Raw genomic sequence first — 15,479 nt, forward strand, 5'->3', positions numbered from 1 at the left:
TTTCCCGCTTGAGGCTGTGCTGAGCTGATGGCTCGCTGTCCAAGCCTGGGGCCTTCAAAACGGCTGTGAAATAGCAAAGACTAAGGAAGGAGCTGGGTTCCTGTGGGGTGCCCACCTGACAGTGGATTTTTCTTTTGTGATTGTTATTTTTAATTGGGGTGTCCATACCACAGGGACAATGCTTGCCCACTAAAAAGCCTGAAAGCAGAAGGCCTGCCTGGTCATGCTCCTGACACCCACAGCTATCGGGAAGTATTTAGGAATGCCTGTGCCTCGCAGGGGAATTTAAAACTCTGGGCTTTAGTAGACAGGTGTAAGCTAAGTTGCTCCTTCCTTACTTGTCCTCCCTTCTCTACAAGGTCTCATCTTTTACAGCTCCTCCCCTCCTCACCCCTTCTCCCCCGGCCCCACCTGCTTGCCCCCAGCCCAGATGTGTGGCTGTTCTCCCTCACTCACTGGTGAACGGGTCGATGCTGGTGGGGAACCGGTAGTTTTTCAGGTGGTCCAGCCAGGGCCGGTACTTGAACGTGCAGCACAGCATTTCGCAATAGTGCTCATCCCCTGCTGGTTTGTCCCCCTCCGGCTCCCCTCCTGGGGGAGGCACTGGTGCTGCCGCAGGCACCAGCTTGGTGGGAGCTGGAAGAGGCCATGCAGTTATTTCTAATGGCAGAAAATCCTCTTACAGCAATTTGTTTTAAGGTCTTTAAACTGTTAATAAAGCAGCTGTTTCCCTGAAAACACAGTGTGTGGGGACCCACTAGTCAAACACTCCCCGCCCCACTCAAACTCACATGCCACAGGGCTCTCATCGTCCGAGGTGACATCAGGGTCAGTCAGCTTCTCCTTCACCTTCTCAGTCCTCTCTTTGAAGAGCTTCACCAGCTCCTGGAGCCGGTTGTTGATGATGGCGCTGCTCAGGCTCGTGGCTGAACCAATGCGCTCAGGCAGGCTGCGAGGAGACCATCGGGCATTTCATGCAGATAGGAAAGCCCAAGGACAGGTTCATGACCCATTTTTTAACCTACAGGTTCCTGAATTAGGACTTAGTCATATTTATCTGGCTATTGTGTAATCAGAAGAACACAAGTTAAGGTGGTTTGAGTAAAATACCGTCAAGCAGCACCAGCCTGATCCTTATCCTTGCCCTGGGGTGTGAGATGCCCTCAGAGGGACTTGGAAGCACCAAGATCCCAGGCTGGATTGCATGTGCCTGGGAGAAGAAGATTTTGGAAGAACTATGGGGTGAAAATGCACACCAAGCCCCTGAATTTATAAACTACATCATCTCCTTTCAGCCTCTTTATTAAAACTAGGTCGGATTCAGAGCAGGATGCTTTACCTAGCATGACTGAGAAACATCACTAGGAGGGAGGACAGAAACAAGCTTGCTTGCTGTAGCTCCAGGCTGGTTCGTTGTGATAACTGGCACAACAATTTCTGCCAAGGAAGAAGGCAAAACCCTGTGCCATGTGGAGGTGCAGACCCTCCCCAAGACTTTGCTTCCCAGGGCAGGCAGCTCCCTCCAAGGCTGTCCCCCAGGGCTGTAGGGAAGCCAGAACTTGGGGTGCATGATGCACAGCTTCCTACATGGAAGAAAAAGGTAATTTCTCCACAATCAGTAAAAACAAGGTGTCCCCATAGTGCTATATTGTATGTAGATCAAAGGTGCATCTTCTCTGTGGTTAAACCTAGTCTTAAGGAGAATATTTCTACCTAGATACAGGAAAAACAAGAGAGCAGTTTCTGCTCCAGGGAGCATCATGATTGTTTTTTTTGGAGGGGGAGTGCATTACTTGCTACACAGTGCTAAACCTGCTGCGGGCAATGGTCTCTCTCCCTTTGGTATCCCAGCACTTCTGGGATCTTTGCTATATCCACCTGAGCCCCAGGATCCGAATGCCTGGGAGCCTGGCTGTTCTGGAGCCCTCAGTCCCATCACGCACCTTTCCCTCTGCTCCTCGTCCCAGCCCAGCAGTGCTCGGGTGTGCAACTGGCTCACCAGTCCCTTGTCCAGACCATCCTCTGGGACGAGCAGCTTCCTCCTGCAGACACAAACACAGTGACCAAGGCTGGGCTTGTCCCCCATCCTCAGCCAGCTCCTCCTCTTCCTCCCAGGTCTCACCTGTTTCCACTTCCCCTTCTCCTACCATGGTCAGTTTTCCCCTAATTTTTGGCATTCCATGAAGTAAATGGGAGCAAACCACTGTGCTCCTTTGCTGCTAAAGCTCTGTTGCTTCCTGGGCACCACTGAGCCCATGGCTGCATGGGCATGTGGCACCCGGCCCATTTTGCAACCCATTTTGGGCACCTGGCAAGATGCATGGAGGGTGGGTGCTCATCCCCAGTGCTGTGCCATCACACCACTGCACTTTGAAAGGCAGGCAAGGAAAATGCAATACCAGTAAGGTGGAGCAAGAAAGTGAAATCTGGAAAAAAGAGAAGGTACTGGGGACACCACCTGGCTTTGGGCTGGCTCCGTAGCACTTTAAGCCCCCAAGACAAAGAGTGAATTGCAGAGCAGCAGGTACATAACATGGACCCTCTAATAGCTGCTGATACCTGCAAAGCCAAGTGCAAAGTGCAACAGCTGAGAGAGGCTCCAGGTTCGAGAAGAGCCCTATAAACACTGTCCTGGTGACGCTGAGCCAGTGGCAGCTGATGTCTTCCTAGAAGATGTGTCCTAATGAACGCAGCTGGTGGCTCCTTTTGGCACAGCCAGGTTTCTGGGACAACTTCCTTACATGTGGGCAAGCAAAGTGGCAGAAGGAGAGCTGAACACAAAGATGACAATCATGACAAAAATCTGGACTGGTTTGCAAACCTGCAGTCAAGTCCAGAGTTTTAAGTGCAGCGAAGAAATTGTCTTCTGTCACCACAGCTGTTACTCTAAATGAGCCAGGATCTCACTGACCCTGGTGCAAAATGGCTTGGTGCTGCATGTGGAGCAGGAGCAAGGAGGATGCCAAGGGAGGTTGTCCTGCCATCACAAGTCTCCTGAAGAAAGCCAAATGTTAGAACCCAGCCATCTCCAGCCTCGCTGGCCCTGAGGTGTGCCCTGCTGGGATGGGGAGCAGATGAACAAGACCAATGAAACCTTCATTCCCCAAGCCTGCAGCGCAAGGGTGGAGGAAAACCACCAACCCCCCTGTTAAAGTACCGTCAGATATGGATGGAGGGGTTCCCAAAACCACATCAGTTTGGAGAAATAGTCCTGCCAAGGTCTGTGTTGTTGTTAGGACAACATCCATTGCCTCTCACAAGTCTCCAGCTACCTTTCCCCTGCCTCTGTCCCCTCAGGGCACTGCATTACCCCATCGCCGATTCTCATCCATGAACAAGCCCAAGAAGCCTACATCAACATCCCGATGGCCCCTTGCCCTGTAAGGGGCACACTGCAGAGAGGTTATCGCCATCCCCCCTCTTTGCCTGTGGCACAGCACAGGTCTCACGGGCCACAGAGCTCACGTGGTCACCTTCTGAGTCCATGCAAAGCTTTATGTGTCAGCATCCATCTGGGAAAAAATGCCTCTTTTTGCTTCAGATTAATGGATGCCCTCAGAAAGATGTGAAAAGAGATAAACATCCCCAAGAAGGCTGTAAATTCAGAGGTGCAAGAAACATCCCTTGATATTCTGTGGTGCCTGTAGTTCATCTGCGTTCACAGCAGACGTGGATGTGAGAAGGAGCAGGAGCTACCTGGAAAGCAACGCAAATTTCAGCAGATATTGGAAACTGTGGGGTGAAGGGCTCAAACAGAACCTGGGATTTTACATTAAGTCCCATGGAGAAGCTCATGTATGTGCAACCCTAAGTCCAAAACCCTGGCAGGTCTAGCAGTTTGAGTCATCCATGTTAAAAAAGGAACCCGTGTGATAATCCCCTGGAAAACATTCGGTCTTTTAATACAGTCTAGCTGCAGGGGACATTTTTTGGGGCAGGACCTCCAGCCCTCTGGTCAGAATGGCACTAAAACCCAGAGTTTTTTCCACTGATGCATGAAGACTTCAAACTGCATCTCCTACGATACAAAGTGATCCAAGAGAAACATAGCTAGTGAAGAGGAGGAGTGTGTGTAGACCAAGTAAAAGCTAAAGATGAAAGAGTAAATAAATAATTAAATTAATAATAAATTAATGGTAAAGAAATTGAGAAGTGGAAATGTGCAGCACAGGTACAAAGAGCTGCACGAACGCCCTTGCACAAATATGCAGGAAGCCAAGTATGAAAGAATTTGAATACAAGCAATAAAAATGTAAATTGCCACCTCAAGAGACCAGGTAGAGAGTCCAGTTGCCTAAATAAAGCTATAGGGTGAGCAACATGAGGCCAGCAGATGCTGCCTGGGGTTGGCCATTGGTGTGGACCGTGGGTGGCTGCTCTGAGGCTGCCCAGAAGCGAAGGGTCCAGCTGTGCTCAGGTAGCTCTGTGGCACCGGCCACCATGCAAACATCCACTGAACAGCCAGCTGCGACAGAAGACCCCGTCACAGCCTAAGCATTGCTCCATTTTCAATGCCCTTGGAAAGCTGCGGCCATAAGCACAGGGCTGTCCTGTGCTTGCCCAGACAAGTGTGGGATGCACAGGGTCCCCCAGAGGGGCCCTGCCCATGTGGCAATGTCAGATGTATCCTGGTATTTATCACCTGCGAGAGCCTGTTTCCAGGCACCACGTAGACAAAGTGGCTCATTAGCAGTAAGTCTTTCTGGACATGTCTAAACAATGTTAACCCTAATCCTTCACAGCCCCTTGTGGGAAAAAACTCAAGACTGTGGCCAAGAGAAGTGACTTAGGACAACCAAATGATTGCTTAATGCAGAGTTGATGTCCTCCTCCTCTGAAAACACCAGCCAGAGCCAAGCATTTTCCTTCTGGTTCAGAATGATGAAATTTTATTTCTTTATGTAGCGAAACAGGAGTTGCTGGCTTTTAAAAATCTCCAGCTCTACCAAGGGACCTCCAGTGTTTTGAGAGGCACTACCTGGAGACAGGGCAGAAAGGTTCATATGCTCATACGTGTAACTGCAAATGTACAACCTGCATTAAGAAATGAGTAGAAAATAGCATAAGAAAACCAAGGTGCTCCAAAAAATAGCTCTACTGGGGAACCATATGATGACAGAATGGTTTGGGTTGGGAGGGATCTTTGAAGATCATCTAGTCCAACCCCCCTGCCATGGGCAGGGATATCTTCCGCCAGATCAGGTTGCTCAAAGCCCCGTCCAACCTGACCTTGAACACTTCCAATGATGGGACATCCACAACTTCCCTGGGCAACCTCTTCCATTGTCTCATCACACTCATAGTAAAACATTTCTTCCTTATGTTCAATGTAAACCTACCTTCTTTCAGTTTAAAACTGTATCCCCTTGTCCTGTCACTACAGGACCTGGTAAAAAGTCTTTTTACATCTTTCTTATAAGCCTCCCCTTACATATTGAAAGGCCTCAATAAGGTCTTGATAAAAGATGATAAAAAATGATGGTGGAGACAGAATTGCACATAGACAAGTGGATCTAAATAAAATAAGGTTGCGCTTTTGGGTTGCTGGATCCTGGGCTTCAAAGATGCCCACAATGTGCTGGGATGCATGACAGGGGTGTTAATCTGAATTGCTGTCCATTTTCTATGTTGGTTGAAGGCATAAGGGAAAGGCCATTACCTTGACCCTGATTCAAAGCGAGCGCTGCCATGCCTGCTGATCAGACTGGAAAACACAGACTTTTCTGTCTCAGAAAAACAGCCTGTCCTGTTCATTAACTCCAGAGAGAAAAACATCCTGAGCAGCGACTGCTAAAGGTGTTTCAACAGACTGATCCTGGCATGTGAGTCTCGAGCGTTCTCCAGCAACAAGCTTGTTGTCACAGGACAATTTTCATCGCTGGGCTAATAGAAAGAAGGCAGTGAGATTCAGCAGGCTTTAAATAACTGGTCTCTTAACGCTGTCAGTATTTGCACTGCAGGTATCTCATATGACTCCTTGGGCTCTGCTTTCCCAGTTTAAAAAGCTGTTCAAACAGACTGGATTATGGGCATTTTTTCCATTTTATTTTCAAGTCCCCCAGGAGCTTGTTTACTAAAAGATCCAAACTATTAAGTGAGGATGAATATAACACCTGGTTTTCAGCACAGAAAAAAACACCTTGGTTTTTATTTTTAATCCTCTGCGAGAATTAGCCTCAGAAATACCCCAACAACAACTGAAAAACCATTGGCTTCCTCCAGCCTCAATTTTAAAGCTCAGTTTTGACCCTCCCCCTCTCTAACCATCCTTGATCTGAAGGCGCAAACCCACGGAGTAGATGCTGCAAACCCTTACAGCAAAAATGCAAGAAGAAAATTGTTGGGTTTTATGATGAAGGCCCGTACGGGACCCCGTGCTCTGAATTTGGGAGTGCAGACGTGTGGGACAACAGACAAAGGGGATCTGACCATGGCCCGGGGATTGAGCCCATCTCCAGGAGGACACACAGACAGGGCTGTCCCCAGCGCCCAGAAGCTTTAAGCAAAATTTAACCATTTTTAATTAAAAAATGCAAACAAGAGGCAAGGCTTTTGCCATCTCCCCTGCCTTGCACGGGGATGACACCCACCACACAGACATCATCCCATCTTACTGGCCAAACCTGCCAGAAATGGGTTGCTCCATATGGTTGCATAAATTTTCCTGTACCGGCACTGTTGGGGCAGTGGGCAAGACCCCTGGGACCCGGGGACCACACCTGGGCAGAGCCATACCTGGGGGATGCCGGTGCCGTGCTGGGCACCGCCAGCGTGTTGGGAGCGCCAGCAGTGGGCACCGGTAAGTGGGTACCGTCGTTCTCCACAGCAACGCCTCCGCTGTCCACATCCTTGATGTCCACGGTGGGGTAATTACCTGGCCCGTGGAGAAGGACAATTGCAGGTGAGAGGGGTGCAGAGCCCAGCCTGCAGCCGGGATGAATCCCCAAGCCCCATCATCTCCACGGAGCTGCCCCCAAACCCCACAGCACACTGGAAGGACTCTCCTTTTCCCTCCATTCCCTTCTCGCCCAGCACTCCTTTCTCCTCATGGTTTGGAGCATTTCTTTCTCTTTTTTGCCCAGTTTTTAACACTAGAAGAAGTGCCACCTGCTTCCTTCTGCTTTCCCAGCTCGCAACTACTCTGTGCAAGTGTTGGGTCCCGGTGGTTTGGAAAATGATGGAGATGAGGATTACCAGCTGTGGGTGTTATGCAGGAATCCAGGATTTCCAGCTGCAAACCTGCCTCCCAGGGTCTAGAAAATCTCCTGGGTCTTCTGCATGTGAATCGCGCAAGCTCCAAATTACACGAGTGTTTGTTTTTCATGCAGAATAAGGCACTATTTAAATAAGCACTTATGGTCTCTCTCTTTTGCAGAGGTAATAACTGCTTCCTGCCACAAGCAAGGTTAGAAGCAGGAAGGTTGGATGTTTATAGTGGGTAGAGATGCCAGTTGCCCAAGGGAGAAATGGTGCTGGAGCTTATCTTGGCTAGATACCGCAGCTGGCCGGGCTGTGAAGAGTCACCCCTTTTCTTAGCTATATAACAAAATGCAGCAAGTTCCTGCAGGTTTTCTTCTAAGGGGGGGTTTTACATGCCTGAAAGACCCCGCGCATCCCCTCCAGTCCCACGCTGATGTAGGACCAGTGGATCAGAGCATGGCTCAATCAAATCACCGAGAAAAGGCCTGTTTGGGTTGCAAAGTTAAAATCCCATTGCGTGTAAGGAAAAACAGCAGAATTTGGCTTGCTGGTTAAAAACAAAGCAAAGCAAGGCTACAGAAACATAATTTGTAGTTCTGGGTTAAAAGGCAGAAAACTGTGAACAGCAAACCTCCATCTTACTGTCCTCTTAGTATGAGCAGGTTGCACGAATGCTAAGGAGAAAACCACGTCCGCAGCGGATATTTAACCCTCGGCCTGCAGGTCCTTTGGGAGAGTTTTTAGCCAAGCAGGTCAAAACATATAGCATATAATTTACTGATATTTGCAAATGCTCTCTAGGGGTTAGCTAGAAAGGCACATAGTGATGAGGTGAGAGCAGAAAAACATGAATTTTTTTCCCCAGCCTCAGTGCTGCAACATAAAGCATGCTTTTATTTATTTTTTCCCAAAAAAGCAACAAAAAGCAGCTACTCCAGGAATAACCCCTTGCCCCCCTCAAACTACGCAAGCCCATCGTCAAAGCCGACATCTCTAATACCTAGGGGGGATTGCTCCTCATTGCAAAAATTGGGGTTGACAACTCCAGCCTTTGGCTTGCTGGCGGCCAGGACGGGGATGCGGGAGGCAGCGGTGGCTCGGTAGCTGGGGACATTGGGGAGCTGCTCTAGCACGCCGCGGCCAGGAGGGGAGGCATCCCTGCCGTCGAGCGGCTTGTCATGCACCAGCCGATCTAGCTCGACGTCTCGGGCACGCTTGGACATGCTGCTAGGTGCCTAGGTGCTTCAAGCAAAGGACAAGGCATCTGAAGCTGCAATAAAACACAGAGTGGTTTGAGATGGGACGGTTGTGTCAGCACAGAGAAATGCAGGGCTGCGGGGGGTTTTGTTGCCGCCTGCCGCTCACAGACGTTGGTAGCAGTGGTGGTAAGCATCGTGCTTTTAAGTGGTGGTGCCACGTGCTTTTCTAGCATCGCTGCAAGGTCAGGGCACCCTGCAAGGGCTGCATGAGCAGAGAAATCTCCAGCCTGTACCAGGACTCAGGTCAAGCCATCCCTTGTGCAACTCCCCCAACGTCAGTGGAGTTATGCCAGGACCTGCCTTGGCTCATTCAGGCTGCGATGCCAGCTCACCACTTAATTTTCATTACCTCCTAAAAGGTTACATTAAAATGCAATTCATGCCACCGGTTATTTCCCAAATGGAGCAAAGTGGTAGAGAAAATCCTTTTTATCCCCTCCCACCTTCTTCAGCTGAAAGAGAAACTCTTATTTCACATAAGAGATGGCTTAATCAACAAGACTAAAAGTACTGCATAAGCATCAGCCTTTCAGAGCTGGCTCCAGCTGATGAAAATATTGCCATCGTGCTGTGCCCACGGGATGCTTTAAGCCAGTGAAAAGCCCCGACTGCCCACAGAGGCCCACGCTGCAGAAAACTCAGCTGCCCAATCCCAGACAGCGAATGAGAAGCTGCATTTTCCCCGCACTGGGCATCGCATTGCCTGCTTTAGTTCATCCTAATTTGACATTATGCTGCTGTATGTTATACCTTCAGCATCAGTTTCAGCAGCTTCAGCTGTCTCCTCTTCCACCTTCAAAATGAAAAAAGCCATTTTAGAGCCATGAAGACGATCAGAGGGCTGGAGCACCTCTCCTGTGGAGGCAGGCTGAAAGAGTTGGGGTTGTTCAGCCTGGAGAAGCGAAGGCTCTGGGGAGACCTTAGAGCAGCCTTCCAGTACATAAAGGGGGCCTACAAGAAAGCTGTAGAGGGACTTTTTACAAGGGCATGTAATGATAGGACAAGGAGTAATGTCTTTAAACTGAAAGAGGGTAGATGTAAGGAAGAAATTTTTTACTGTGAGGGTGGTGAGGCACTGGAACAGGTTACCCAGAGAGGCTGTGGATGCCCCATCCCTGGCAGTGTTCAAGGCCAGGTTGGATGGGGCTTTGAGCAAGCCGGGCTAGTGGAAGATGTCCCTGCTCATGGCAGGGGCGTTAGAACTAGATGATCTTTAAGGTCCCTTTCAACCCAAACCATTCTACCATTCATTCATTCTGTCAATGTAAGGAGAAAAAGATCTGTTCCTTCAGTAAAGAGCAGACTTTGCAGCTTGATTGGATACCCCATATCCCCCCACCATTCACCAGCCTCTCAGCTTGTTGTTCAGCTCCAACATTTTAGGGTGAAAGCATCCCTCCCTTGGTGCACAGCTACTGCTGCTGTCTCAGGTTCAGAGATGGGGATGTCTCAGTGGGCAACATGCCCATACCAGTCCCTGCCACCCCACAGACAAGCTCTTGAGCCCCTGGCATGTTCTGGGCGGCAAGAGCTCATTACAGACCTGAGCCCAAGCAGGAAGCAATGCCATACCTGTACAAAAGCACCTTCGAGATCACTTATCTCAGCTTCTTCTAGCTGCTCAAACCTGAGGGCCTCCTCCTCTGCAAAGTAGACTTCATCCACACCCTCATCAGCGGTGAGACAAGGTGACTGGAGCAGTGGTCTGGATGGTAGAGATCAAGCAGAGACAAGCACCCGAGCTCGCTTTTGCCCTTTCTGAGGTTGGGCACATTGTGAATGGGGGGGCATCTCGTCAACAGGGGGGCATCGTGTCAACGGGGACGATGCACAGGTCTTCCGGTATCGGGGAGCACTGCTCCTCCAGCTGCGATGCAAGCCTTTTTTGCAGGTGAAAAATACCACAGGAATCTTAGTTTAAATAAGTAGTGGTACAAAAAAATATTGCTGCTTAGGTTCCAAGGGACTTGGAAAAAACGCTACGTGGGAGGCCAGGTGAGAGGTGCATAAATAATGCAGGGCATTGCATATGCATAAGCAAAGATTGCATATGCAGAAAGATACAGGCAGTATGTTTCTCCTGCTGTGCATAATTTCTCACATAATTAAAATTTGCCAAATAAAAAGCTGACCGCCTAATTTCCAGGCAGGGCTGCCCTGCAAGCACCATCCAAATCCCACGTTTGCCTGTGCAAGACACCACCAGGACACATAAGTCTCATTTTCATTCAGCGCAGACCTCACCTCCACCATTCTGACAAAGGGGGTTCACAAGATCGATTTTATTGGTTTAATGTAACTTTATAACTGGAAAAAAGAAAGCAAGCCTCATCATGCTGTTCTGTGCACTTATACCCTGATTTGCTCTTTCCTGGTGAGAAAAGCAAAGCAGGGATTGGGGATAATGAAAAAAAATTTAAGACAGCTAAATGCATGAAAATTGAAAAAACCATCTTTCTGCATCCTTGGCAGGTCCTAAGTCAGGAGAGGTATGTAGCAAGCAGTGGCTGCTTTTTCTCATTTATCTCCATGTCTTGAAAAACTGTTATTTTCCAAGGTATTTTTAAAATTAGTTTTAATAACTCCCCCAGCTTTTTTTTTTTTTTTTAATAATTAGGCTCCCTTCAAATGCAATCGCAAGCCTTTTCATCCTAATCTAGAAAACCCATCAATGTCTCTCTTTTCCCATAAACAGACAAACACATTGAAGGATGGAACAGCATCTCATTCACCCAACAACTGAAGCTCAAGTTTCTATAATGCAGCTCCAGGAACAGTATTTGATGAAATAAAAATATATGGGTTTAACACTGAATGACCATGCATTTTCAGCTTCCTCCTGAAAATCTAGCTACTTCAGAGGAGTTAACAAAGAATAATATTGCAGCACTAGGTAATAAATCCCTAAATGTTTATCTCATGTGAAATCAGAGCAAACCACTAAACTAAGCAGAAATATTTTTCTAAATACCACCTAGACCAAAATCACCACCTACAACAGCTGACAATAACTCGGCTAGTTTCTACTACAGGAAAAAATGTAAAATTGTACCTACTTGTATTAAGTAGCATTCGCAGGTACAACACATAATCGTGTCTTTAAGTTCAGCCCTGTAATACTCATAATAATCCCGACTGCCCTGAATTAACGGATATGGTTTTAAATAATGTGGACTGTCTCCAGGAGCTGGGTGTTTCCAGCTCCTGATGAAGGCACAAGCCGGGGTTCCTGCCTTGCCGAGCCGCTGGACCCCGCGGGAGGGGATGGCCAGAGGCTGCGGTTGCTACGGGTGGCCGCGATGGAGATGGAGCCTGTGTCACCAGGAGACACTCGCCTGTCACCAGGTGCCGCGTCAGCAGCGAGCCCAGGGGTGAGCCAATTTGCGAACGCATCCCTCCCGAACGCATCCTTCCCTCCCGAACGCATCCCTCCCCAGCACACCCCGGCCGCCTGCCAGGCTGGGGAGCTCCGCTCTGCCAAGAGGACCTCGCTCGTCCACGGGTGTTTCAGCCTCTCCGGCTTGCAAATGCAGCTGAAACAACAACCGCGTTCATGCTCATTTCCAACAAAGCCATAAATGCAATGGGAGCCACTCACCCCGCACTCTCCTCCACCTCCTCCTCCTCCTCCCCCTCCTCCTTCTTTTCCTCCTCGGCAGCGCTCAGGGAACACAACCACAGCCTGGGGAGGAGAAACTCATTAGGTGAAATCCAAAAAGTATGTCTGAACCTCACAAGAGGAGCACTGCCAGTCTCCGCACCCCCTTTGGCCGGAGATGTTCTCCCTCCATTCCTCAGCTAACATCTTGGGGGGGGGACGGACACACACAATCAGGCACATGCTGCTGCACAGCCGATTAGTGCCTGCAGCCCCAAGTGGGTGGGAGGAAGAATGGGAAAAAGTTTGGGAATGCAAAGACAGAGTCCTTGAGCCTTCAAATTCCCCTTGCGGCACAGGGAGAGGAGGTACTTAGGGGTAACTTGTTGCTGATTTTAACCAAAACCTCCCTGTTAATGAAATCCACCCTCCAGGATAGGACATGCTTGCTGCCCACATCTTCTCAGGCTCACATATTAAGGGGAAAAAAACCTGAAAAATATTTTTGTAACATGTCCAGTGTTTTCTTGCTGAGCAGAAGAGAGCTCTGCTGAGTGAATGTGGCTCCGGGCATCACTTGTGCTTAGTGCAGTCGAACATCACTCATGTCCGAGGTGGAGACCCCTGTGCTCACCATTGCCTGCACATGTGCTGGGCACAGGGAGCATTTGGGGGGGCTCCCAAACCCTTTGGGAGCGCGCATAGACACCTCTCATCTCCCTGCTGCAACGCAGCCCTTCTCCCAGCTCTGAACGCATTGCCCAGCCCTCGGGAGGGCCTCAGCAGCAGTTTCTTTTGGAAGATGTAAAATGAATTTATATAGAGAAGACTACCATTTCTAAACGTCATGACAATTGGATGCACAGTTGATGGGAATGAGGTCCAAACCCTCTTGCCTTAGGGCCAAAGTCTACTTAAGGGAAGCTGAAGCAGAGCAACCTTCAGCTGTCCTCTGCAGGGCAATGTGAAGCATTACATTCATGGCTCTGCCACTCAGCACCGGAATCTCAACAGCAAAAGGAAACGCCATTTGCTCAAACACCTTTTGGGTCCTGCCGGTGCCCCCCTCTTTGGAAATGGGCACCTCGGCTCTCCGCTGCCAGCTCCACCACCAGCGCTGGCAAGGAGAGATGCCCAAGAATATGCTCGTCCCCTCCCATGGCCACCACACTGGTGGCTGGAGAGCACGCAGAGCTGCCCATCAACAGCATCTCCCTTCTCCTACCTGTTTTCTTCTTCCTGGGGTTCCTCCTGTATGGAGGGAAGGGGATGAACATCTGCCACCAGCTCAGCCTCCTGGCCCCAGGCCATCATCTCGCACGTGGCTTCGTTAATCCAGTCATCATCAATCTCTTCCAGGACAAGGTTGGTCTCCTTGGGTTCCTCAGGGACAATATGAACTGAAATGGGAATGGGGAAAGGGAGGTGATGAAGTGAGAGTAGCAGATTTTCAAGAGGCCAGGGGTAGGGCCAGGGCAGATCCCACATTTTTGCTGCTCGATGCAGAGGTGCTGCCGCATGCCAAGACTGAAAGACCTCTCTGCCTGTGCAGACCTGTGCAGCTCCGGTCCCCTCGAGCTGTGCCGGATGGATGCCTCGGTCACTTTTGCCAGAAGGAAGAAGAAAATTCACCATTTTGTGCCAAGCGCAGTCAAAGCCCCATGAAAACTATAACTCTTTGCATACAGATGCCTGTTGGCTTCCTTATATGTGTAGCAACCTCCACCAGCAGACGATTTGGCCCATCTCCAGGCCACATTTTGGCTCTCCTTACAAACAGAAGCAGCCACAGGAAGAGACCAAAACCTTTCCCCTCGTGAACCCCGAGCAAAACGCTGCGCTAGCACAGGCTGAGGGCCCTGGTTTTGCAGAGCAAGACTCAACCCAGAGCCCACGTTGCAATGCCCCAAGCAACACGCCACGTCCGCTCTGAATGCTCCCCAGGGCACGGTGTAGGAAGCATCCCACATGCCCCACCACTTCCCACTATCGCTGGGGGAAAACCCACAGCAGTTACTGGAGAGGCTGTTGGACCAGCTGGAAAGCGAAGAGCACGGGGCTGACCCACGGCTAGCCCTCTCCGTGTCCCAGGGGTACCCATCCTACCACATCAGGCACACATGGGAGAAACAGGAGGAGGAAGAGCACCCGCATGCTGTAAAACCAGTTTATTTTGAGGTCTGCCTGACAACAAAACTTACATGTCTGCAGCAAAGCTAATAGGAAACGTGCAGATTCAACTATAGAAAGGCAGAAAACCCACCCACAGTTGACTCTGTGCCCTATTTACCCACGCCACGGTGCCCACACTGCCTTTAGCCCATTCCCTCTAGTTCTCCGTTAATTAAAATGTGGGACAGCGATCAGGGAGATGGCTTTTAAAACACACCACAACTTCTGGATACATTATAGGAAAATGGGCAAATACTAAAACTGTAGCCTGGTACCAGTGGGGTTCATTATAAACACAGGGGATGGATCTCAGGTTGGTTGCTTGGTTCATGACTCATTGTTACAGCTGCCTAGATAATCCTAAAGAGATGCAATCAGACAGCGGGAAACCTTATCGTGGCATTTCAATATATCAAGGGGGCTTATACAAAGGATAGGGAAAGACTTTTTACCAAGGCCTGTAGTGACAGGACAAGGGGCAACAGTTTTAAACTGAAAGAAAGTAGATTTAGGTTGCACATAAAGAATAAATGGTGTACGATAAGAGTGGTGAGGCACAGGAACAGGTTGCCCAGAGAGGCTGTGGATGCCCCATCCCTGGAAGTGTTGAAGGCCAGGTTGGATGGGGCTTTGAGCAACCTGGTCCAAGTGGAAGGTGTCCCTGCCCATGGCAGGGGGGTTGGCCCGCATCATCTTCAAAGGTCCTTCCCAGCCCAACCCATTCTGCAATTCTAAGGTATGTACTAAAAACCTGGGGTGTAGGGGCTCTCACCCCATCCAGCCCAGCGTGCCTGCACTGGCTATGCCTGCCCACACTCCTCTGGGCTGGGGACAGCCGCTGGGATCCCTTCCCTGCTGGGACACTCCTGCCCCTGTGGTTAGTGCTGCATCCAAAGCACTGTGAGCTTCAGGAGACAGTAGCTGTAGTTGGGGGTAGGGAGAGTTTGGGGTAACTTCTCCTATAAGGAGAGCCCAGGCAAAAACTTTTAACCATTAACTCCTACCTATTCACCTAGAGATTAAACTCACCCACCTGCATTTGCTGCTGCAAACCAGAGCCCTTTCCACTTGCTGGGAGAAAACACTCAGTTAACAGAAGAAAAGCAGTAAGAAGCTGGTGAGAGCTTAAGGAGCCTTATAATGTGACATCTTAGAGGCAGAAGTCAACTAAAAGAAGCCTGTAGGCTTCAGCTGGAGGTCTCAGGGGTGAATATTTGGATGCTAGGGGGGCATTGAGAGGGCCAGAAGTG

General features: G+C 49.6%; 1 protein-coding gene across 1 annotated transcript in view; it reads right to left on the reverse strand.

Annotated features, from left to right (window-relative positions):
* Positions 1-15,479, reverse strand: part of CNGB1 (cyclic nucleotide gated channel subunit beta 1) — a 31,472-nt gene that overhangs the window by 8,751 nt on the left and 7,242 nt on the right. Inside the window, exons 13-20 of the mRNA XM_069795491.1 lie at positions 13,283-13,457; positions 12,058-12,141; positions 10,032-10,164; positions 9,210-9,252; positions 6,736-6,874; positions 1,944-2,042; positions 792-949; positions 457-636 (exon numbers count right to left, since the gene is read on the reverse strand). Of these exons, the coding sequence (XP_069651592.1) occupies positions 457-636; positions 792-949; positions 1,944-2,042; positions 6,736-6,874; positions 9,210-9,252; positions 10,032-10,164; positions 12,058-12,141; positions 13,283-13,457 (1,011 nt within the window). The remainder of the gene's footprint in view (positions 1-456; positions 637-791; positions 950-1,943; positions 2,043-6,735; positions 6,875-9,209; positions 9,253-10,031; positions 10,165-12,057; positions 12,142-13,282; positions 13,458-15,479) is intronic.

Source organism: Haliaeetus albicilla, chromosome 10, assembly GCF_947461875.1.
Source record: "Haliaeetus albicilla chromosome 10, bHalAlb1.1, whole genome shotgun sequence".
Taxonomy (NCBI): domain Eukaryota; kingdom Metazoa; phylum Chordata; class Aves; order Accipitriformes; family Accipitridae; genus Haliaeetus; species Haliaeetus albicilla.